Genomic DNA, 25,212 nt, shown 5'->3' with positions numbered 1-25,212 from the left:
GCTCAACATCACGTCTCGACCCGAACAAGGCACTCTGCTGACGATCGACTTCGTCGTCTTCCTCAACGTCACGAACAGGAGCGGGAAGCTAGAGCTCGACTATGGCCCGATGACGGCGACCCTCGAAAGCCAAGGCGTCGCGTTCCCGGAAGTTAAGCTCGAGAGCATGCGGCAACGCGCCAACGGGAACTCGGATTTGAAGATTAGGTTTACGGAGGATAATAGGGCGGTCGAGGAGGCGTTGGCGACGCAGATGGAGGAGAGCGCGACGGCGCATATGATGGTCATGAATATGGTCATCAAGGGACGGATCGATTTCTACTTAGACGGGAAGCGGATACAAGGCTTCCCGTTCAAGATCGATTGTAGCGATATCGATCAGTACCTCGTCGACACTGGCAAGGCGCCCGGGTGTAATGTTAAAATATCGCTTTTGTCGTAGCTCTGTAAGGCTCTGTTTACGTAGATATTTTTGTAACTTTTGGTATAATTTATCAATAGTATATTTTTTTGAAAAAAAAAAATAAAAAAAATTCATAGTAATGTTTTTATTTTTGTTATTTTTAAAAAAAATACGTTTTAGGTTTCAAAACTCCTCAAATTTCCAAAATTTCTATCTAAAATGAGCTAAGTTGAGTTGGAATTTTTTCTCTAAACTATGATCGATGTTTTTCAATTTTGAAGGAAATCATGTATATATTTTATACATGCATGAGGTATCAATTTGTGTGTGTGTGTGTTATTTATGCATAAAATATGAGTTAAAAAAAATAAGAAGAATAAATATCGAACATATGTTTACACATAATCAAAGCCCATTTATAAAATTTAGCTAAGTTTGGGCTTTAACAAGTGGGCCCAAATATAAAATTTAGCTACGTTTGGGCTTTAAGAAGTGGGCCCAAATCTACCCATTTTCATATAGGCTTGGTCTTTTTTTCTTTTTTTTTTTTTTTTCTCATGAAATCTTCAATGAATCCAACAATTTGAAGAAATGAAAAAATCTTTACTAATAAAGCTTACATAAAATTATTATTATTAGATTGTGTTTTTTAGCTGTCCGAAGTTTGATTGATATGCCTCACACAAAAACACAATCAATGAAAGAGTAGGATAGAAGAAGGGGTGGTTCTTATGGGACAGACAACACTTGTTTCTTTCATCACATTGTTCTTGTTTTCGTCACCAAGACTTATATATTGTATACACATATATATATATATATATTCTAAGCATATCCCATAATCTAGTCTAGTTTTTGGAGAATGAATAATGTAATGTTACCCCATCACCCATACATCAAATTATAAAAGTCTACATATATACAGCGGTTTGCATCAGTGTATAGTATAGAGAGAGAAAAGGGAGAGAGAGAGAGAGAGAGCAAGAATGGCAAGAAAATGGATGGTTTTGAGTGTTTTCATGATACTCTTTTGCACATCCAAAGCTGAGAGTAAGTAAATTCTTCCCTCATCTTATTTTTCATTTTTTACCACTTCTATAGAATCATCAGTTTCGTCGAATCAAATCGAACCGAATATATCGTGCAGATAAAACATACCCAACAGCCAACAACAACTTGAGTCCAATTCAAGCCTGGAGAAGTGCTGAATACTGCCTTCAAAATGTATCTATCACCAATTTCTTACATCCCTTAGATTTCTAATGAAACAAACAAGATAAAATCGATACGATGAATTGTTCGTTTTCAGACATCCACCAAGTGCTGGGACAAGTACACGCTGACCGACTCGGGGTGGCTTAACGTGACCCACGAGGACGGCCACTGGTTCTGCACGGAGGGCTGCGCCGAGCACACAGGGTGGGTGCTCGACTGCCTTTTCCATGTCAAGAAAGACTACTGGTTTGCTAACAAAGCTACTCTCCGAGACATCACCGATACCATCAATCTCGGCTGCAATTCTACACAAGGTATGCTCTTCACATTATACTCTCACAAATTATCACATCAAAATATTATTTAGATAAAGATTTCAAACCTCCAAACTCAATCCGAACTGAAAAGAAACACATATAAATCATCTTCTTGATTATGTATATGATTTGCAGGTTTCAGTGGAGTGAGCATACATGTTTCTCAAGGGTAGAAAAGAAGATTATAAATTAGATTTTTTAAATTAGGTTGGATAATTAATTATGTGTCAATAATGAATGTCCTAATGAAAGTGTGTGTGTAATGTAATAATCAAGAATTGAGGGGTGTGTCCTAAAATAAAAATATGTGGCTGGACAAATGCCACTTCTCTACTGCTAATACTTCTCATAAAAGGTATTGATAGCCAAACATGATAAGATTCTAATATTGACACATAATAAGATTGTTCGATTATGATTCAATCGATTCACTCTATTCTACAATAAGAGCGGCATTGCAATGAAGATTTACGAGATGATAAACGGAGATGATCCAAACTCAATAAGGTTCAAAGTTACACGGGATGCATGACAAGATTCCATCATCGAGCACGATTAAACTAAATAAAATACATTTCTAAGAATAACACTATTAAACTAACTAGTCATTTGATCTTTGCAAGCCACGTCAACAAAGCTCAAGAAGTATTTAACAAAACTACTCGGCAAATAAAATGTGTCAGCATATATATTATAGAAGCGAACACTGATCAAAAGTCAAGACTTCAATAATTACCACAAAAACACACAAATTCTTCATTCCAGACAAACTTCTAAGTTCATATTCACATACCAAAAGCATAAGCACAATTCCAACTTCAATCCAAGGTTTGCAGGCTACACAAAAGTACCACACCAAAATACTTTATTTATTATCCAACCATAGATGAAAAACATAAGACTGGTTTAAGTTTTTCCCAGGCATTGACAAGAGTATCATCCCATGGCATACTTCTGTGTCCAGCTACGTGCAGTGGACTCGTACCTGGGCCTATCAGTCTTGTACATGTGAGCAATTTCTGGCACGAGAGGATCATCTGGATTAGGATCTGTCAGTAGCGAGCAGATTGACAAAAGAACCTGACATAAGAACACCCCAAACAAAACACATAGAAACATTAATCACAATTTCATTTGGATGGAAGAGAACAGAAAGAAAAAAAAAATTGAAATGAGAGAAATGGGCTTAGCCACGACAGAACGGATCAACCAGGTGGGATCAATTCATATTGGCAGCTCTACATATATTATTGGAATAGTTTTATCCTATTTTAAAAAAATTTTACATGCATAACATAGTTTTTCATAATACCCAAAGTCAAATCACCAATTTTTAAATCCTTATGGACAATAAAATCCAATATTAGAGCTGTTAAGATAACTAGACACGGAGAGCTAACCTACTATATGGCGGATTTTGGCAGGGCAGGCCAACCTGAAGGACTCAATTCATTTTGATAACTATAAGTACAGTTAACAATCTTAGATCTGTCTGAGTACAGTTAATACAAAGAACAGCTTTCTACAAGTTGTCTGACAAAAATACAACATATGCAACTCCAAAATTTATTTTGAGATAATATAGACCACATTCAACACATTTTGCTACCATTTAAAATATAATAATATCACATTTTAGTGTACCATGTACCATCATCTTTCAAATACTCACAATAGCATCATGATTTGGCTCAATGGTTATGTTGCTTAGATTATTACACGACAAGTTTTCCAGAAAATCCTTCCACAGTTTAAATGGATGCAATAAGGGAAGAACTTCAAAAACCTTGGAAATAGTCAATGCTGGACTCCACTGTTCTTTCAGAATATCAAGGCAAATGCTTCCATTGCTATTGATGTTTGGGTGAAACAGCTTTGTCTTAAAAGCAACCTGTTCAAAGGATATACTAACAATTATATTCACACTAAAACGACAAAAAAATAAGAGATATAAAAACACCTAGTCTTTCAAAATATTAGGATATAAACATAAACTCCACAAAACAATCATTAAATTCATATTTTGTACAGACCTATACAAGAATCCCTTGTGATACAACCCAAAAATAAATAATTAAGCAAATGCAAATGTACAGCTATTGTCAACACGAAAAGAAAACTTCCGTACAAATACTTCCTGCAATCAACGAAAGATGTTAAAATTTGTAATAAGAGCCAACAGTTGCTATCTATTTTAAAAGCCTTAGGAAAGCTACACTGAGGGTTTCATAATAATTATTACAGACTAAAATAGCCATGCTGCCATGTTGGAGAGAGTATAAATATAGGGATATGTATCATGTAACACGAGCATCTACCAATTCTCAAGTGGAAAGAGAACTATTAAAACAAAGTAATACCATACCTTTGGAGGCTTAAAAGGATAATCAGGAGGGAAATGAATTGAAACCAGAAAAACACCACCAGCATAAGGGCTGTCCGAAGGCCCCATGATCGTGGCTTGCCAATGAAACATATCTTCACCAACAGGACCTATACTTTGTAGGATAGTTAATGTTAATTTAAGCAGCAGGAAGTTGGTAGGCAGGAATCACATTGGAAATGTATGTGCACATCAAGGATATCATACATAATAATTATGATAATAATGATAATGATTATAATTCTTAATATTGCTATAAGAAATATGTATGTGTGTTGGCGGACGCATGTGTGTGCATATATACACCTTTTAACACAATCATTACGTGCCAATAGGTAATGGGTGATGGTCAAATTTAAGAAAATGAGAATCTGATTCCAAAGAAACAGAAAAGATCACTAAGATGTTTATGATCAGTTGTACGCCCTCAAAACTCCAAGATTTACTAATTTTGCCAATTTTGTAAGAGCACAACAAATGTCATTCATTCAAATGTTTGGCCGTGCAACTTCGACAATCAATGACTTACCTAGCAAATTCAAATCAGCAATTCAGCAGATGATTTGGTAGCTTTATACTAAATCAATATAAAATGTATGCAAATTTTGTTTCAAGTATATGAATTTAATAATACCATTTTTAATTCGATCCAACAATTCAATAATGTTTAGTGAATTCATTGCTGATATACTGTTTACGATAGGTTTGCGGAGATTTGCACATCCATTGATGCCAAATTGATGATTTGGCGTTTTAACAAATCTTCTCATACCAAGGTTTATTCATACACATTAAGAAAGAACGAAATTACCTATTTGAATCCAGTTGATTTATAAAATTCAAATTAACAAGTTCATCTTATTGAATTTTTAAATATAAATATCATGCTCATCGTATTAAAGGTAGCTTTAGACAATTCGCACAGAAACAACTGAATCCCAACCAACTCCCAAATCGATATAAGCAACAAATGATACAATATATAGCTCTCTCAACCACTAAACGACAACAAACAATCAATTTATGAACCACAAAGCAGGCAACTGCAGCTCAATTAGGTAGCCTATCGTTCTGAAACAAACCGAAAACCCTAATAAATCAGTCAAAAACACGACGAGAATTTCGGGTACACCGCGAGTATACCTGCACTGCAAGAAGTCGGAGGATCCTTCTGCAAATCCTTGAGTTCCTTCAAAATCCTCTTCGACGCCATGAAACCCTCTTTTCACCGTCCCGACGAAAACCCTAAAACCTAACAAAAGTTACCGCAATTATCGAAATCAACAAACATACATACATGCATACCCAAATTAAAAAAGCAAAACACGAACGAATCTTCACATGAATCAAAACCCAGACAAATTAGCAAAAACAATTACCTTCTGGTAATTGGGAAAACGCGGAAGCAGAACCAATAACGAGGAATGGGAAGAGGCCTGGATTCGGAAGCAAGCGCAGCTGACATGGATATGATATAATAGGTGGGATTGGGGATTGAATTCAATATGGAATCATTTTGGTTTGGAGAGAGGGGTCCAGTCCAGTGAGAATATAATTCTTTACGGCGATTTAGAAATTCTGCGCACTGATAACAGGGTGGGTTTATTTTAGACCGTCGGGTCGGGTTTCCAATCCGGTTAAACTATTCGATTCGAAATCCGATTTGTTCAAATTTATTCGACCGAAAATAACCTGTTAATCGTTAAATAATTTTTATAAACATGACAACATGTTAGATAACCCAAATTAACACGAAATAGGCTTGTTTATCCATTAATATAAATAAATTAAAATTCCACATATTAAACTATAATCAAATATTTAATTTAAGAAAAAAAGTAACTAAGTCACTACAAATATTTGTACATAAAAATTATTTAAAATAAGATATAAAGATTGTGTCAATTTAAATTAATATTTTAAAAATAATAATAAAAAATTAAAATTATTTTACATATATAATAAATATATTATAAACATATTGTTGTGTGAGGTTCGGATTGAAAAACTCGACTTTAATCTGATATGTTAATCTTCGTGTCGAATTCATATTGACCCGTACATATAATCAGATCGAAACTTTTGACGCATACTCAATTATTTCGTATTGGATCAACGTTTCATGTTAGTTTTTGTCAATTGAGCTTCTTTACACCAAAATTTTAAATTTTTACTATTTGAACTATGTATTTTTTTAAAAAAAAAAAATTCCTCACCAAAATATGTATTAATACATTATTTTAATATCAAATACAAATCAAAATTTTTCCAAATTAAAATATTTCCAAGACTTATAAAAAAAAAAAAAAAAAAAAAAAAAAAAAAAAAGAAACACCCCTTGATTTCACTGTCACAGTAAACAATTTTTCGCATGCCCTACCCGTTTTTAGTCGAGCCGTGCCCATGCCCAAATACATTTATTATTTTTTACAATCATTTTGAACGTATACATTTTTAAATATTATTATAAAAAATATAATAACGATGATAATAATAATCAATTAGATGAGATATTTTGGATGTAAAATTACACAAAACTTGTGTTTGATTTGCATTTCAATAAAAATTATATACTCCGTTTTTTAAATATCATATTAAAACATTATTTCAATTAAAATTTAAATAAAAAAACTCCAATTTAAAACCTAAATAATGACATTTTAAATTTGCTAAGATGTATTTGGATGCGAAGTTGATACTGTCTCGTACCATTATTCAATGTATATATATATATTTCATTGCATATATCTATTTATATCATTTTAAAATATATTTTAGAATTTAATTATTTTAAAATCATATTCAAACAAACAATTTAAAGCAGAAATAATAATTAAATAATTAAGGAAGAAGTCAAATTTTGGTTACGTAGAGAAGTGGGAGGTGGCAATCAAGAGAAACATGTGCCGATGATTCATCAATATTATTTCAATTCCATATATATATATATATATATCTAATAAATTAAAGTCCAATGGATGATGCACGTTACATATATTTTTTAAATTATATTTGCATCATTTTATTGAATAATAATTATTATTATTATTATTTATAGCTGGATTAGTATGTAACTGAATTTATGAATGCAATGTCATAAATTCAAAAGCTCGGCAATTTATTTTAAATAGGACAATTTGATCAAGTTAAGGGTGTGTTTGTTTGGAGGTTTGGATTTTGAATTGGGATTTGAATAGTAGAAATTTTGAATTTGAATAGTTGTATGATGTGATATAAATAGGTGTTGATGTGATGTTTTGAATGTCAAATTGATTTTTAGTATAATATAAAAAATAAAAAATAGGTGTTTGATTTGATGTTTTTGGGGAAAAAAATTGGATAAATAGTGTAAATCCAATCCAATCCCCAAAACAAACACACCCTAAAGTGCACTGAATTTGAAGTAATTCGCATATATATATATATAATTGTGCTACATTGAATTATATACTATTATGTTATGTTATACTTCATCTGTTGTTCAAATTTATATTCACTTTTCTTTTTGGTTCTCATTAAAAAATATTCTCATTTTCTTTCTAAGTATCAATGACTAAAATAACCTTATTAGTATGCGTGATATAAAAGTAATGACATTTGTGTAATATATTATAAGTTGTAAGGGTATTTGTAATGCTAGGTAGATAGTACAATTACTAAAAAAAATAAAATTAATACTTTGTTATGGGAGGGACTAAAATGGAAAAATAGATATTTTGTTATGGGACGGAGGGAGTATATTTTTGTACTTTTTTTTTTACTATTAAAAAAAATAACTATTATTACCCACTTTTATTAAAACTCGTGACCGGTGAAATGAGCATACATTTGCATAATGAACATAGTATATTGTATGAATATATGTTATGTGAGTTATTATATTGTATTATATCGTTGCTTATTGTATTAAAATCAAAATATATTGTGTCACATGTAATGACATAATATCCTATTAAATACTTCCTACGTCCCAAAAGAGTTGTCTTATTTTTCCATTTCCGTCCGTTCCAAAATAATTGTCTTGTTTCCTTATTTAGTAACCGTGGTCCCCACTTTATAACAAAATTATTCATGTTTTTTCAAACTACCCTTAATTATTACTCTAACATACTTTTAAAAATTCTTCAAAGACATTTTAGTCTTTTACTTTCTACTTCTTATCCACTTTCAATTGAATACTATTATTCCTTAATTTTTCGTGCCAACTTCCAACAAAACATCTATTCTGTGACGGAGGGAGCATTTGTTATATATTGGCAAGCCTAAGATTTAAAAAGAATTGTAGTATTTATAATTTTAAATATTTTTATATTTATATATGAAGAATTATAAATATTGATATTTTTATGTGTTTTAATTGTTAAGTGTGAACATATATATTTAATACGAGATGGTTGTATATCATTGATATTTTCTAATGTATATATATGTGTTATAAATTTCTGTAAAATGTATTTTATTTTCTAAGTAGTTTAATATTTAAATATATATATATATATTATTTGCAAGTCCCTATCAATATTACATCTAATTTATTGTAAACAATTAAAGTGATTAAATATTTGTCTGGCTTTAGACACCGTATTGAAAGTGTCGACATAATATTTAGTTGTTAATTAGGATTATAAATTAAACAGGGAGAAAGTACTAAACACCTCTCATATATTTTTTACAAAAAAATATACATTTCGTCCCAACTGAATGCATATCTTTATTACTCCCTCCGTCCAATACCATGTCCACGTTGCCGTTTTTGCCCGTCCCACGTACTATGTCACTTTCTATTTTTGAAAAATGATTACACACTTTAATCTAATTTTAAATTTTTAATTTTTTTTTTTTAATTTTAATTAAACTAATTAGTTATTTTAATCTTAATTTATAATTATTTATATTATAGGATAATTATTTTTACTAATACATTCTTAATTATCTACTAATTACATCCCTCATAAAATACCGTGTCTACAGTGTAGTAGACACAGTATCTGGAGCGGAGGGAGTATTTTTTATTTTTTGAGTTAATGTATTTATTTGTTTTTTTTAATACATTAAAAATATTTTATCCGATTGCTGAAAGTGTTTAAGATAATTTTAATATTTTTATCTATAAAATAAATATTTTTTTCTTTTTATAGAAGATAAGGGTAGTTTGACATTTTATATTGATTATTTCTACAATAATATAATAAAAAGTATTTTGAGTGACTGACAAAAAATAATACTCCCTCCGTCCATTTAGGTAATTATTTTTTTGGTATTAATTGACGAATTTATCCTTTATGATAAGGTAGAGATTAAAAAGTAATAAATAAATGAAAAGTAAAAAAAGTAAAATTTGTGTTTAAAAAATGAAATAAAACATAATTATTGAACGTCTCAAATAAAAAAGTAGGACATTAGTTTGTGGGAATAATAATAATAATAATAATAATAAATTACATTGGATTGTGTCGAATGGGATATATAATTTCTTTTAAAATACTTGTAAGTCAGATCTAAATTTATAAAATTGTTCTTATGCTGCATTATTGCTTTTTTAAAAAAGTTCAAATTTCATTAGAATGTGCAAATATAGATCTAATCAATGGTTACTTTTATAATATTCCCTTCGTCCCAGATACCGTGTCTGCTACACTGTAAACACTGTATTTTAGAAGGGGTATAATTAGTAGATAATTAAAAATATATTAGAAAAAATAATTATCCTATAATATAAATAATTATAAATTAAAATTAAGATAACTAATTAGTTTAATTAAAATTAAAAAATTTAAAATGAGATTAAAGTGTGTAATTACTTTCCAAAAAAGGAAAATAACATGGTACGCGGGACGAAGAAAGTAATAATTAATATCTAAAAATTAACACGCAAAAAGTAAATATATACTTGAGTACTAATATTTAAAATTCTATGCGGAAAAAAACAAATGCCACCTTTCAAATTACACATTCTTAAAAATAAAAATACGAAGGGCGAAAAGACAAAAATGCCCATGGACGTGCAAAATTGTAGCCCGTTGTTCCCAACAAACAACATGTGAACGCATTGACTGACTACGGATATGCTGCGATGTCTCATTTTCATTCGCCCATCAATTTTGATATTTCAACCTTTTAATATATATATTATGAAAAAAAAGTTATTATTATTATTTTTATTTTTTATAAATAATTGCGATAATAAGTAAATAATAATAAAGAAATTTTGATCAGACTTCAAACTATCAAGACATTTTGGGTTTGTTTGTGTTCTATATTAAAATATACTAGTACTTATTATTTTATATTACTACAAAATATTATAATTCCATATTAAATTTTATTTTTTTTTTAAAAAAAAATTCTTATTAAAGGAACATATTTTCCAAATTCTTCAAAAGTTTAAATTCATAATCATATGATACAAATTCATTCTACCATATGGTTATCTTTTACGGTACAACATATTTTTAAAATTAACAATGAGTTTGTTTGTTTGTTTTAGTTTCATATTAAGATTATTATTATCCAGTTCAAATATATTTTAATAAAATATTTTATTATTATTTAAAATCGTACTAAGATATTATTAAAATAAATTAATTTGAATACAAAACAAAACAAAATAAATACAATAATTTATAATAATGAGAATGGGCGTTTTAATCATGTTCTTGCCTTTCTTGTCTTATTATTCTTTAGAAAATAAATATACTTCCTCCCTCCAACATAATTAGTCTATTCTTTTTTTAAAAATATAATTATACACTTTAATTTTATTTTAACTTTAAAATTTTATAATTTTTTTAATCTTAATTAAACTATTTAATTATTTTAATTTTAATCCATAATTATTTTTATTATATCATAATTATTTTTACTAATACACTTTTTTAATTATTTACTAATCACATTTTACGTAAATTCCCGTATCTACGTAGACCCATAATACATGGGGAGGAGAGAGTAGTATTTAATATAATAACAATAATAATGATTAATAAAAATTATCTGATTTGTTGACCCACCTCCCATAGAGTATAAAATGAATAGACCACTTCATTTGGATGTATTTATTATTATTATTATTTATTTCAAATAGAAATATCAGGTTCGGCAAAATAAAAATAATTAAATTAAATATGATTTCAATTATTATTTAATAAATAAATTATTATAATTTTTTTTTAATATTCGAGTTTAATCTTGTATTCTTTATTATTTTTTTGATTTAAAAAACTATTACTGAACATCAAAATTTTATTTATTATTTAATACTATTTTATAAAAAATAATAAATATTATTTCAAAATATCATATTTAATACTCATGTGCACAAAATTTAAAAAATATTAATATTATATAAGTAGTTGGTAAAAAGTATGGATAAAATTTTTTTTTGCCCTTGCGAGTATATTAGTGAAAAGTAATGACAATTGTGTAATAAAGTTGAAAAAGTAGGGATAGTTTTATGGTGATACGATTATTTATGATAATAAGACTATTGTTTTGGGACGAATAAAAATGATAAACAAGACTATTGTATTGAGACGAAGCGAATATTATTAATGCCAAACCCAATATGCAAATTGTATTCAAATTTTTTGAATATGAATTAAAAATAGTAAAAAGGTTCTGTAAAAAATAATTTATTAGTATGTGATGAACTTGTAATTATTTTGTTCAAATTTCCGACCCTCATAGGTAGGGATGATCAAAACATCCGAAATCCAAAAATTCAATTCAAACTAAACCGAAATTTAAAATTTGGTTCGGATTTTTTGGTTTGAATCGGATTGATTTTTAACAAATTCGGATTTTTGGATCGGATCGGTATACTTAAAATCCGAACTAATAAATATAATATTTTAATATATTTTTTAATTATATATATTTAATATTTTATTAAAAAATATTATATTTTAATATAAAAAACTCAAATTTATTAATTATATTTTAATATATTTAATTTTTATATATTATATATATTTAATATTATAAAATAATAATAAAATATAAAAGAATTTAAAAATTTTAAAAAATAATAATAAAAATATTTAGAATTTCAAATTTTTCGGTTTGATTCAAATTTTTTAATTCGGATTACGAATTTTCGAATTTCGAATTTCGGTTCGTTTCGGATTGGTATTTTCAACAATTTCGAATTTTCAAATCGGTTCGAATTTAGCAAAATCCGAATCAAAAATCCAAATGCTAACCCATAATTATAGGTCGTGTAAAATAAATAAATAAATAAAGACAGCCTTGTGCCTCTTCCATATTCACATTATAAACAACCCCACCGCAGCAGGCAGTAGTACCACATCACTCCTCCATAAATAAATACACACATACATACACATATAATTTTGCTGTATGTATCTACAAGATATACATACATATACCCATCTCCTCCTCCTCTTCTCCACCACCACCACTTCCACCTCCTCTCTCTCTCTCTCCATAGCCCAGTAAGTTTCTCTCTTTCTCTCTCTACGATAGCTTGCCTCGGTTCTTTTTTATTTTTCTTTTTTGGTTGATAATTGATATTATGATTTATGGGGCCATAGTATTTGTTGAGGCCCAGATCTTTGTTGATATTTTTACACAGACTCTGTTCTTCTTACTGTTTCATCTTCATCCATCTCTAATTTCTGCATTTCTTTCACACACACACACATATATATATTTATATTTTTTTGGTCAATTAATAGTTAACAATGTTCTCATCTTTCTGGCTTCATTTCTCACTGCATTTGCGAGTAGCTATTTCACAGGCATTTCTGGGTTTGCTTTTGGGGAAACCACATTTCTTGTTGCGATGTTATCAATTTTTATTTATTTATTAAATACCAGACTTATTTTCGCATAGTCTCTGAGCTCCCGGTGTGGCTGGTTCTCATTTCAATTAAAATGATTTTAAATAAAAATATATTATTTTCTAACAATAATTCATATTTATTGTATTTAAGTTATATAGATTATAAGTATATTTTTAAGTTGTTGACAGTTGTGTTGTGTTGGTGTGAGAAACGTGGTAGCTCAACTCTTCAACCATTGATGTATTAAATTTCCAAATTATTTTAATGCTCTAGACTTAGAGCATTAGGCAACATTATCTCTGCATCATTAAGTCGTGCATTATTATTGCTCTTATTTATTGAGACTTATTAATTTTTTTGTATTTTTTAAAATAAAATTAATTACTATGTCATGACTAAGTTGTTTAGCCTATCGGCTATTTATAAACCATAATTCTCCAACAAAATAAACTAAACTCGATTTTTTTTTCTTTTCTTTTTATTCTATGGTGTGAGAATTGTAGTTGTTATTGTTAATTTTGAAGTGCGTAAATTTTAAGTCATTTTTAATCAAATCTAATAGCCTGCAAATGAATAAACTCTCGAAACTCTGGACTTATATAACATACATTGGAAGTTTGAACTAATAACTTTACTTTTCATTCGAGTACTATGTTTTATCTCACATTTTCCTTGGGTAACTATACTATTGTATAATTCATTGTAAGTCCCTAATTATAGGTGATTGAAGGCTTCGACATTGACGTCTTTTACTTCATCGAAGGTTTCTCGATCCATTCCATTGTGTTTGACACTATGGCATCCAGTCTTGTAAGTGTGGAAACTCACCTCTACTTCTACTATAGTTTTTCTATAATTTTCTCATATGTAAATCTATAGTCGCTACTCTTCTAGTGTACACTAAGTAAATCAGCTGAAAGATGAGATACCTTATTGTCTTGTACGACCGAGTCTTAAGCAATTTTTTACTAAAGTCTTGTAGTCTCCTATCTTAAAACATCATATTTGACGCTTATTTTTTCAGGGCAAATCGGGTAAAATGAAAAGGATGGAGTCGAAGAAGTCGCACTCGTGGTGGTGGGATAGCCACATTACTCCGAAGAACAACAAGTGGCTTCAAGAGAATCTCGAAGGCAAGTTGTTTCTCTCATCTCGACTCATAATACAAACTTAGAGGTTGAATCTCGAACATACTAGAGAATTTCTCGGATAATAACGTTGGCTCATTTTCGTACAGAAATGGACGATCTCGTCAAAAGGATGTTAAAACTGATCGAAGAAGATGCTGATTCCTTTGCCAAGAAGGCGGAACTGTACTTCAAGAAGAGACCAGAGTTGGTCACTCTCGTCGAGGAGTTCTATCGGATGTATCGAGCATTGGCCGAGCGGTACGATCTCGTGAGCGGCGAGTTGCGGAAAACCATTCCCGCAGATCTTCAGTCCCAAAGCTCGGGGGTATCGGACGCGGCATCTGAGCCACTTCCTACTACCCAATCTCCCGAGCAAAGGCCACGTCGAAGTAAATCAGGGCCTCGAGCTGCCGGGTTTGATGTTTTCCTTGGAAATGGCTCCGAGGCGAACAACAAAGAAGAAGAAGAAGAAGAAGACAATGGATCGGTTATAGACTCGGATTCAGACTCGGAATCGGACGATTCGTCGACTAACGACAGCTCGAAGAGCGACGGGAATGAAAACGAGCTTCAAAGGAGGGTCGAGCAACTCGAGGCCGAACTGGAGGAATGGAAACAGAAGGCTAAGATTAACCAGGATGAGACATGCGAAAGCTGTAAGGAGTACAAAGGCGAAAACATCGAGCTTTCAAACAAGATAGCATCGTACGAGGAGGAACTAGGAGTTGCGAAAGGGAAAATCCAACGATCCGAGGAAGAAATTGCTCATCTATCAGCCGAGCTTCAAAAGTATGCAATGTCCGAAGTATTTGTCACAAGGGCCGAATATGCAGATTCGACGCAGAAAAGCCGAGCTGTCGAGGAAGAGCTTAGTGCCACAAAGGAGAAACTTCTTGCATCGGAAACAAAAGTCGAAAGCTTAAGACAGGAACTTACGAACATGGAGGAAAACCTTAAATCTGCCGAGGCTGAGGTTTCCGTCTGGAAAGACAAGCTCGAAAGAGAGATCGGAGAGGTTTCAAAGCTACACGACCGGGTAGAGAGCTACAAAACAAACCTAGCAGACCGGGATCAAGAAATAAGTATGTTAAGAGAGGCAATGTCGAACGCTAACAAAAGCTTGTCTGAAGAAAACGAGCAACTTAAGGAAGAAATCGCTAGAATGACGAAAGAACGGACTTACCTGGAGGATAATCTAAAGGAGTTTGATATACGATGTCAATCCGCTGTGGCTGCAAAAGTCGAGACAGAGGTCACGAGCAGAGATAAAATCGAGCAGTTAAAAACCGAAGTAAAGGATAGAGATAACCGCATAGAAGAAGTAAAGCAAATGCTCGATGAATTGACAGCTGCAAAAGGCGAACTAAACGTGACAATTACAGTGCTTAGTGCAGAGATCAAACAAAAGGACGATAACATTACCCAAATGGGCAGCCATTTGCATCAGCTGCATATGCAGCATGTCGAGCTAATAGCAGCAGCTGAGAAGGCGCGAAAACACGCAGACGAGCTGCAGGGAAAAGTTAAAGAACTCGAAACAGAGGTGAAGATCAAACAAGAAGTAATCAATGAAGTAGCAGAGAGAAAGCGAGAAGCAATAAGGCAGCTTTGCTTCTCGCTAGAGCATTACCGGAGCGGTTATCATGAGCTCCGGCGGGCCGTTGTCGCACACAAGCGCCCGGCTGTAATCGCCGCCTAAAGTAATTTTCTTACCTGTGCTGCAGATCTTATTATATAATACTGTTTTCCGCTATGTAGTAATTTAGCATCCGAACTAGAAAATAAAAGGGCATTTTATTTACATGTGTGGTACTCGAAAACAGGCGCAATATATTTCTACAAAGTAGCTCTAAGTTGGAAAGTTATTGCTATTAAAAGATTACGTTAGTAGCGTAAAGCAAACAGAAAGACATCATATGTACACAAGAATCCCAAAGGATGTAAGCAAAACATGGAGAAGGGAGAAATGTGTATCTGTTTCCTCTGTGTCGATGGAAGTGAATGAAAGGAAAATGCAGTACTCTTTGGGATTGTCATGCCAAAAGATTGTCAACAGAGTCGATCAGTCGTCCCAAGCATCATCGGCTGCGCCCTCTTTTTTGCTTGCTGCAGAAGAAATCATGTGCCTGTACTTGTCTTCCACGGTTATTTCATTGTTTCCGAGCAAAGATAGCTTGGAGAATTCCACTTTTGCTTCTTTCTGAGCTGCCATAGCTTCTCTCTCCTTCCTCCGAGCAGTCTAACAACGAAGAATAGAAAGCTTTATACAACTTTACTCAACTTATTGGTGAGGGTTTTGGGAAGCCGCATGAGATTTTACTGAGGTATGATTACCTTTCCCATTGCATAAGTTACGGCATTACCAGAGCCTACATCTTGAATTGCTTTCTTTATCTGGGCAACAAGGTACTACATTCCAACGAGTGATATTCAAAAAGAGAGAAGAATAAAAGAAGAGACAATGAAAGTATTGACCGTAGATTTGGAAGTTAAAACTGGATGAATAAAAGAATACCACATCCCGATCTGTATAGAAAGATGTTGCTTGTCCAGACGATCCTGCACGCCCAGTTCTTCCAATTCTGTGCACGTAATCTTCCATCGTCTAGATTTGACACAATCAAAAAGAATCAAGCAGCATTTGTAATCCATACTAGGCTACAAACTTTCTAGATGTCATATTGAAGGTAAGATTACCAAACAGATCACATTTAACGTGTGAAAATTGCAACAATACTTTCTCCATATGTATGCATTGCATGCAATACCTTTGGAAGGTCTAGGTTGATAACATGAGCAACCCCGGTGACATCTAATCCTCGGGATGCAACATCAGTTGCAACCTGCAAGTCAAGCCAGACATTACAAGTGTGTGAGCAAATCCAATTGTTAAGAAACAGCAAGTTTCCCATGTAGGTAGGAAGCCACGTAGCCAAATAAATCTTCTTACTAGTTCCGTAAGGTGCACGAATTTCAAATAGTCAGTAGATAAGAGAAATATATGGAGATGAACAAGAAGTTTCTGCTTAGAGTGACAGGTCAATCATTTGCTAAAAACTAGAGCATGTAGAATAAGATACATAAAATGAAACGTTAATTGGGTTTCAGAAGTCAAGCTTTTCGGTGTAATGACAAACATTAACACGAGTAAAGTGACTAAAGTTGAAACTATCACATTGCTCAGTTAATAGATTCCATAAAGGTGTGTATGACATACAAGTATTCTGGTAGGACCATGCCTAAAATCGCGGAGCGCAGCCTCTCTTTCACTTTGACTTCGACCACCATGAAGAGCAGCTGCCTTCAGACCTTGATCAGTTAGTGCTTCTGCCACTTCATCACATCTATTCTGAAAAACAGTATCAATGTCAAAAGTCCTGCGTTCTGTTGCAAGAAGATAGAGGATGGTGGATCAGGAGGACCGACTGATATAGATACATTCACAGATTCCAACATTAGAAGGAATCATCCAACTCCATGATCATTATTCATGAGTTTATTTATAAGGACTCAACATTGCGCATTTGAATGGTTTGGTGTCCACATGAAGATTAAAAAAGCAGGAACAAAAAGGACCAGATTGAATTCATCTTAACGATTCTGGCGAGTCAAATAATGCTTTAAATATGAAGTGGACGCACCTTTCGTTCCACAAATACAATGGTCAGTGGAAAAGGTTGGCCACACTTCTCTGACTGAGCAGCTGCCTCAACTAGCATATCAAGAAGCCTGTCAATCTTCATACCACAAACAGTCAAAAACTTGGACTACTAATAGGGGGGGGAGTTGGAACCAGCAGTTCAAAGGTAAGCTGCAAGGTGGTTAATGCATGGGATAAATCACTTTCAGAGCATCATGAAATGAACAGAAAATTATATTCCTACTCCAAACTATCAAATTGACTGAAAAAACATAACTTGTCTTCTGCACATATATCTATAGTTTATAGCTCGTGTCCAGTGACCGATGGGGTATCATATGGACCACGCACATAAGGCATGAATCTGTAGATTGATAGCACATCCTTATTGAATAGACAAACCTAATCAAGGAGTGTCCACTATCTTCCACAGGTTAATATTATTTAAGAAATGATATCTTCATTATCACATAGGATCTAAAAACAGGCTTTTTTACAATCATGAAAAGAAAGAAAAAAAAGAATGAATGAAAGAAATATTAACTATCAATCCAATTTCTACCAAAGAGTCAGCTCTTTGTTAATTTTTTTATTTATTTATTTATTTTTTTTTTATGACGTGGGAACCGGCAGCCACTAACCAAAAAGCCACTAACCCCGACCGAACCTAATACCCTGCAAACTAAGTTCGACAGGCAAGTCACACTAGGCGAACCATATGTGGCAGGTGACCTAAGGCGTCGGGGGTTTGAACCCATGACATCACGGTCACAAGTCCAACCCTTACACCACCAGGCCATCCTTTACGGGACAGCTCTTTGTTAATATTTTGAACAGTGCAGAAATGAATATTAGCATGAAGCAGCTGAAAACTAATTTAACAGGAGCAAGGAAATAACAATGAAACAAGGGTAAATAAAAGGTAAAGACAATTTGCCAAGAAAATAGATGAGAGGATAATTGACAAGATGGCTGCAAGAATTACATTCTCTAACATATAAAGGTAAAGTACACATACCTTCTCATTTTCAGGCACTTTCTCCAAATTTTGAGAGACATTAGCTGTGGGACTGCTAACTTTACCCACCCTTACCCGCACAGGGTTCGTCAAGTATTCCTTAAGTTTGCAAACAACATAACTAGGTTTAGTTTTAACAAAAGAGTTTGAAACTAGACTTTGCACGGCTGTAGAAATTTATAATCCCATATTTGTTAAAAGGCTTAATATCTGAAATAACCCATAATATATTATAATGGCACTGGAATGAAATCTCCTGCAATGAACAGTGAGGTTTAACCTGAGCTAGCTCTTCAATTTCCACAGGCATTGTAGCACTGAAAAGCAGAGTTTGATGCTTTTGAGGAAGATTTCGCATCACCTGAGAAGAGCAGAGAGTGTAAAAATATTTGGTTCTACAAAATTCTTAAATATAATAACAAATACCAGATGAAGAAATACTGTTTAACCAAAACATCAACATGCAATCTCATTATCTCAAACCTTAAATATAACAAGTATGATTTTATTAAAAAATGTTATTGTGTACAGGTTAACATTAAGATTATCAAACACAAGTCATTAAAAGTCACAGGATATGGTGGAATAAAAATATTATGGAAAATAAAATTGGTGGATGGTGGTGATGGTATATCATGTAAGAACAATAGATATTCATGGCACTGTTCAAATTAGACAACTATCTGCTGGGGAAAGATAGGAACACATGGTAAATTGGAAATTACATTTATTAAACATTCCCATTTAATAGGCCACTGTATCATAATTCAGGTCTAAATAGATATCTCCGGAATATACTTTTTATTTTCTTATAAACACTTCCAGTGCATGTATTCTTTCTTCAGTTCTCATTGCCAACTACATTATCAACCTGCTTTTTTGAAAATAATCATTATACATCATTTGCCAATATAATTATTATTTCTTATTGTAAGAAGTATTTGCAGTATCTCCACAAGATGGAACACCAAAATGAGGAATAATAAGTGAAACTTCAATATTAACGTGTAGAAGAGATAGAAAAGGACTGCAGATAAACAGAACCTAAAGTCAAGCAAAGTTCACTGAGACCAAAGCAGCAGACAAACCGGATACCTTGCTGTTTAGAGAGGACAAAAACATTTGAACAGGAGCAAATGAGTGCATAAATTACCTCTCTTATCTGAGGTTCAAATCCCATGTCAAGCATCCTATCAGCCTCATCCAAAACAACAAATGAAATTCTCAGCAGTGACGTGTTTCCTTGTTGTAAATGATCAATAAATCTCCCAGGAGTTGCAACCACAATATGCACCCCAGCTCGCAACTCAGACCTCTGTCATGTCATATAACAGTTGGAAGCAATAAATGTTGTGTATCCCAACTCATAATATGCTCCAAGATGAAACATTGGGAAATATGAAACTACTCAAGTGGGACTAAAACAAAACTGTATAGCCCACTGCACAGTAAGTTACCTGCTCAGAAATGTTGGTACCACCCACAACTATAGCAGTTTTGAACGGGTCCAAAGATCTACTAAAAGCCTTGACCTGAAAATAAATAATGATAGCACCACATTAGAAATTTTGTCTCACATTTAGCACAAAAGAATCAAACCACAAGCATCTAAAAGAATATATATGTTTACCAACAGTCTGTATAACCATGGAAATCCGGGTGAGTGGAAATAATTCTCGTGTCTATCCAATATTATAAATAAAGACAACCATTAACTGCAGACTAGATATACATGTTTTGACAACTACACTGTCTAAGGGAACAGATATTAATGGAATATCTTCTAGCAGCAAGGTTAACAAGAATTTTCTCATTCTGTTGAATCTTCACATCACAAACTAATCATATGAGCAGATAAGAAAAAATTCTTTTGACAGTCCAACTTGATTAAAAAGGTAAATGTGCTGATTAAAAAACAAGCATTCAGAATTATAGTAATAGTTTAGGCATTCTTTCAAATGTCAAGGCAAGTAAAATGAGTTATTCGTATAAGTTTATATAGCTAAAAACTATAAAACCAAGTACAAAGGACTGAATAGCAATCTCACTTCTTTCTCTATCTGTTGAGCAAGCTCTCTTGTTGGAGCTAACACTAGCGCCAAGGGTCCATCTCCACGTTGAATTGGTGGTTGAGAAAGGCAATGCTGAAATTATGGGATGGAAACAACACGTAGATTGTTTTCATAAAAAAAAAAAAAAGTGCATATATACAACTTGGTTAGTAAAAACTTGCAATTATAACTAGACACAGGACCAAGTATAAAAATACCTGTATCATAGGTATGGTAAATGCTGCTGTTTTACCACTACCAGTTTCTGCACATCCCAAAAGATCCCTTCCGCTAAGAGCAACAGGCATGGCCTGGGCCTGGATAGATGTTGGAGTGGTATAATCATGGAAAGCAATGTTTTCCATGATTCTCTGGTCCAAATTCTGCATATAAAGAAAGAAGAAACAATATGTATAATAACTGCAAAGAACTACTTTATTACAAAGAAGAATGAAGAATCTAATTGGCAATATCTGTGGATTCTTGCCATGTCAGCAAATGCTTCGATGGGAGCAGGCGCAGGAGGAGAATCTGGAGTAACAGTAACATCAACATTCAGCCGCAAACGAACCTCTTGAACCTGAAAAGCAAACAGTAACTGATTTTTACTTTTCACTTTTTTTTTAAAGCCAAATTATGAATCATTATGCAACTCTATTGCCGTTACGCCAAAAGAACACCGCCAAGCCAATGATGGTAACAACCTAATGAAGAAAATTGCCACACTTTTAACAATAAATTACAAAAATGTATACAATCTTATCCAGAAGTAATAAAAACACCTAAAATTAACTGCAGAAAATCAGCTGAATCCTCAATCACAACTAACAATATCAGGTGAAATGAAAAAAGTAATTCAATTAACACCTTTCGAGTTCCATAACTCAAACAAAGCAGTTCCTCACTCAGAAATTGCAAAACTACACAAGCAGGCAACAAGAAAGAGCTAAAAATCTCACCTGTTCCGGTTTGAACCTGAGAACGCGATCGGACGGTTTCCAATCGGGGAAAACGGGGTCGGGGACTGCAACCGGTCGATTGAAGGCGTAATTCCCGGAGCTCCGGCTAACCGTATTCCCGTAGCCAATAGAGGAACAGGTGCTGCTATTCTTAGCATAGGCGGGTTTAGCATGCGAGCTATTATTGAGGTGTCTCGAGTCGAGGTGATCAGAGACGCCATTGGAGACAACTGCAGCGGCGGCGGAGGAAGAATTTCTGAGGTGTGGAGGAACATACGACATGGTTTTGATGGTTGGCAGTGGACAGGAGGATGACTGAACGTGGAGATCCCCGAGTGCTCACAGTGAGCGAGTGACTCAGTGCAGTCAGTGCGGGCGAGCAAGACGGGTTGCCTCAGGGTTATATATTGGGCCGCTTCGAGGCCCGCTCTGTGTTCAAATTGGGCCACTATAAGCCTGAATTTCATATTGGGCCTGGCCCGTTTTAATATTTATTTCAATATCTAAATAATAATAAAATATATAATTATTAAAATGTATGCTCGCATATTTAGATCTGGGTGTAATACTTGTTAGTTATTACTTTTACTCTCTTATTTCTTATATTTCTCTCTCCCCATGTCATATTTATCCAACTTTCATATTACCCTGTTTATGACTAATTATCTCTATTATAAAATACTATTTGCAATATTTTATTTATTTTTATATATTTTTATTATGTAGTAATAATATATATAAATAAACTTATTTATTATTGTCTGATAACAATTTTATCTAATATTTTTTGGCTAAAAAATATGTATATTTCTATTTTTTAATGTGCAAGTATACCTTATTTTTTTCCATAGATACACTTACTATATATTACATCACTTCAAAAATAAATATTTATTTTCTATGTAAACAAATGATATTATATTTTAATTTTTAAATATTAATTAATATAAATGTTCATAATTTGAAGCATATGATTTATTATTTTAAAATTGAATATAAAAACTATAGAACAAAAAAAAAAAAATTAAATATACTCCATAGATAATGTGTGGTAATTGTTTAATGAATTTTAATATATTTATAGATAATTTTCGTTGAATTTAAATTTTTAAATTTCAAATTTTCTTAAATAATATTTAATTATTTTTTATTATTTTTGTTAAAAATAACCGGTTCTATAATAAAATTATATAATTATATTTTTTATTTAAAATAATTAATAATGTTATATTAAAAACTCAAACAAACTAAGGCACGGCAAGGGAGGCATCTCCACACAAAATATCTCTTCCTTCCTGTAAGCACCACATCAACATAAATTGTGTATTTGTATTTATTTATTTTTATATTTTTGTTATTATAAAATTTTATTTTTTATACAATGATATATATTGAGATATTTTTAAAAATTTAAAATTTAAATATAAATAATTTTGATATAAATTTATTTATTTTTTTTATTGACGTGGATGAAAGAGAATATACTGTGAAAGAAAAAATAATGTAAGTTAAAATGAAGAGATATTTTGATTGAAATGTCAAAATGCACACTATATTAAAAATTGTGTGGAAATGTAAATATATTAATTTATTATTTAACGACGGAAATAGTATATATTATTTTATTTTGAAAATAATGAATTGGTTCGGTAATATTCTCTTTATCCTATTTTTATTTTTCAATGTCTCGTACATTTTATCACCTCTAATTTTGGAAAATAATTATATATTTTAATATTATTTTAGAAAATTCAACTTGTATATATATATATTCAATTTTAATTAGATTAATTAATTATTTAAATTTTAATATAAAATTATTTTCATTAAAACTATTTTATCAATTATTAATATTTAAGTTACTATTAAATTTATCAAAGTTTTAGGCAAAAATAATATTTTTATACAATAATTCATTATAATAAACATTAAAATATTTTATTATATAATTGCATAATTCATTATTTTAATAATGCATATATTATAAGTACTATTGTACAAAGTAAACGTTACTTTTAAATATCTAATTTATAATTTAACATCCAACTCAAACTTGCTAATTTTATAAACAAGCTCTCGACTTGTGTTTATATTTTTGCGATCTATAAAAAAAGTAATAAGAATAATAATAATAATAATAATATTTTTTTTATATTATTATATCTCATTCAGCAATAGAGACAATAATATGGACCCTAGAATGGGCCACAGCGGAACTAATCAACAATCCCGAGACTCAATCGAAGCTTCGGGCCGAGATAGACACCATGCTCGGCCCAAATAAGCAAGTGAGCGAGCCCGATACCTACAAGTTGCCGTACCTTCAAGCCGTGATCAAAGAAACTCTTCGTCTCCACATGGTTGTCCCATGCTTGGTCCCTCACATGAACCTCCACCGGGCCAAGCTCCGGGACTTCGACATCCCGGCCGAGAGTAGAATATTCGTTGATGCATGGTGGCTCGCCAACGACCCAGCCCATTGCCAAAGCCCGATGTATTCAGGCCCGAAAGATTCCTCGAAGAAGAATCCAATGTCGAGGCCAATGGCAACGACATTAAGTACATACCGTTTGGGGTCGATCGGAGGAGCTGCCCGGGGATCATCCACGCAATGCCAATAATGGCCATCGCTCTCGGCCGATTAGTGCAAAATTTCCTACTTTGCCCTCCGCCAGGACATGAAAAGATCGACATAATGGAGAATAATGGACAGTTTGCCACTCGGGTGTTGAACCATTCTACCATTGTGTTGAAGCCAAGATCATCATCCAACATTTGAAGTCGATATTGTTTATTAAGTGTGTGTTTGTTTGGAGGATTGGATTTTCAATCCACCTGTTTGTCCCATTTTTTTTCCCAAAAACATCAAATCAAACACCTATTCTTCATTTTTTATATTATACTAAAAATTAATTTTACATTCAAAATATCACATCAACACTTATTTATATCACATCATACAACTATTCAAATTCCAACTCAAAATCCAAACCCCGAACAAACACACCCTAAGCTTACTTGTAATTTACGTTGCATTTATATATATATATATATATATACACTAATGCACATGAAACATAAAATGTCAATGCGACCCTAGTAGTGTTGGATCCCAAGTGGATGTGAACGCGTGTGTTAACTTATTTTTATAATACTCTTTATGTTCCAATTGAAAAGTATGAAGTTTTTTTACACACTTCCAAAGTTTCAGTTTTTTATTTTAGTAAAAATAACTATATATTAATACCAAATTTTTTTTTTCTTTCTATCTAAATTACAAATATTAGTATCT

General features: G+C 32.2%; 4 protein-coding genes and 1 pseudogene across 5 annotated transcripts; 3 read left to right on the top strand and 2 right to left on the bottom strand.

The window, feature by feature from the left end:
• Positions 1 to 1,245: 1,245 nt before the first annotated feature.
• LOC127259425 (uncharacterized) lies at positions 1,246 to 2,348 on the top strand. Its single transcript, XM_051286758.1, has 4 exons — positions 1,246 to 1,453; positions 1,551 to 1,627; positions 1,713 to 1,932; positions 2,071 to 2,348. The coding sequence occupies exons 1-4, from the start codon at positions 1,390 to 1,392 to the stop codon at positions 2,106 to 2,108; spliced, it is 399 nt and encodes a 132-aa protein (XP_051142715.1). The 5' UTR covers positions 1,246 to 1,389; the 3' UTR covers positions 2,109 to 2,348.
• Positions 2,349 to 2,667: 319 nt separating this feature from the next.
• LOC127259424 (ubiquitin-conjugating enzyme E2 5B-like) lies at positions 2,668 to 5,881 on the bottom strand. 2 transcript variants are annotated; one of them, XM_051286757.1, is made up of 5 exons: positions 5,698 to 5,881; positions 5,462 to 5,563; positions 4,301 to 4,428; positions 3,722 to 3,826; positions 2,668 to 3,015 (listed from the first exon to the last, which is right to left on the bottom strand). In XM_051286757.1, exons 2-5 carry the CDS (start codon positions 5,529 to 5,531, stop codon positions 2,872 to 2,874), a joined length of 447 nt encoding a protein of 148 aa, XP_051142714.1. In that variant the 5' UTR covers positions 5,532 to 5,563; positions 5,698 to 5,881; the 3' UTR covers positions 2,668 to 2,871. The 2 variants fall into 2 exon arrangements, with proteins under 2 accessions (XP_051142714.1, XP_051142713.1); XM_051286756.1 differs by having other exon boundaries at positions 5,462 to 5,570; positions 5,698 to 5,880.
• A 6,724-nt stretch (positions 5,882 to 12,605) lies between these two features.
• LOC127259537 (protein NETWORKED 4B-like) lies at positions 12,606 to 16,053 on the top strand. Its single transcript, XM_051286916.1, has 4 exons — positions 12,606 to 12,771; positions 13,843 to 13,932; positions 14,147 to 14,255; positions 14,360 to 16,053. The coding sequence occupies exons 2-4, from the start codon at positions 13,918 to 13,920 to the stop codon at positions 15,949 to 15,951; spliced, it is 1,716 nt and encodes a 571-aa protein (XP_051142873.1). The 5' UTR covers positions 12,606 to 12,771; positions 13,843 to 13,917; the 3' UTR covers positions 15,952 to 16,053.
• Positions 16,054 to 16,102: 49 nt separating this feature from the next.
• LOC127259538 (DEAD-box ATP-dependent RNA helicase 20-like) lies at positions 16,103 to 22,317 on the bottom strand. Its single transcript, XM_051286917.1, has 14 exons — positions 21,921 to 22,317; positions 21,449 to 21,541; positions 21,180 to 21,344; positions 20,959 to 21,054; positions 20,368 to 20,442; positions 20,064 to 20,225; positions 19,191 to 19,271; positions 18,911 to 19,009; positions 17,894 to 17,989; positions 17,470 to 17,601; positions 17,021 to 17,095; positions 16,768 to 16,857; positions 16,587 to 16,661; positions 16,103 to 16,491 (listed from the first exon to the last, which is right to left on the bottom strand). Exons 1-14 carry the CDS (start codon positions 22,200 to 22,202, stop codon positions 16,315 to 16,317), a joined length of 1,698 nt encoding a protein of 565 aa, XP_051142874.1. The 5' UTR covers positions 22,203 to 22,317; the 3' UTR covers positions 16,103 to 16,314.
• A 647-nt stretch (positions 22,318 to 22,964) lies between these two features.
• Positions 22,965 to 24,699, top strand: LOC127259460 (trans-cinnamate 4-monooxygenase-like; annotated as a pseudogene).
• Positions 24,700 to 25,212: the final 513 nt, after the last annotated feature.

This window comes from Andrographis paniculata, unplaced genomic scaffold (genome assembly GCF_009805555.1).
Source record: "Andrographis paniculata isolate CXL003 unplaced genomic scaffold, ASM980555v1 Contig60END, whole genome shotgun sequence".
NCBI classification, from domain to species: Eukaryota; Viridiplantae; Streptophyta; class Magnoliopsida; order Lamiales; family Acanthaceae; genus Andrographis; species Andrographis paniculata.
Note: the sequence above shows the minus strand (reverse complement) of the source record. Positions and strands in the feature narration are given on the sequence as shown.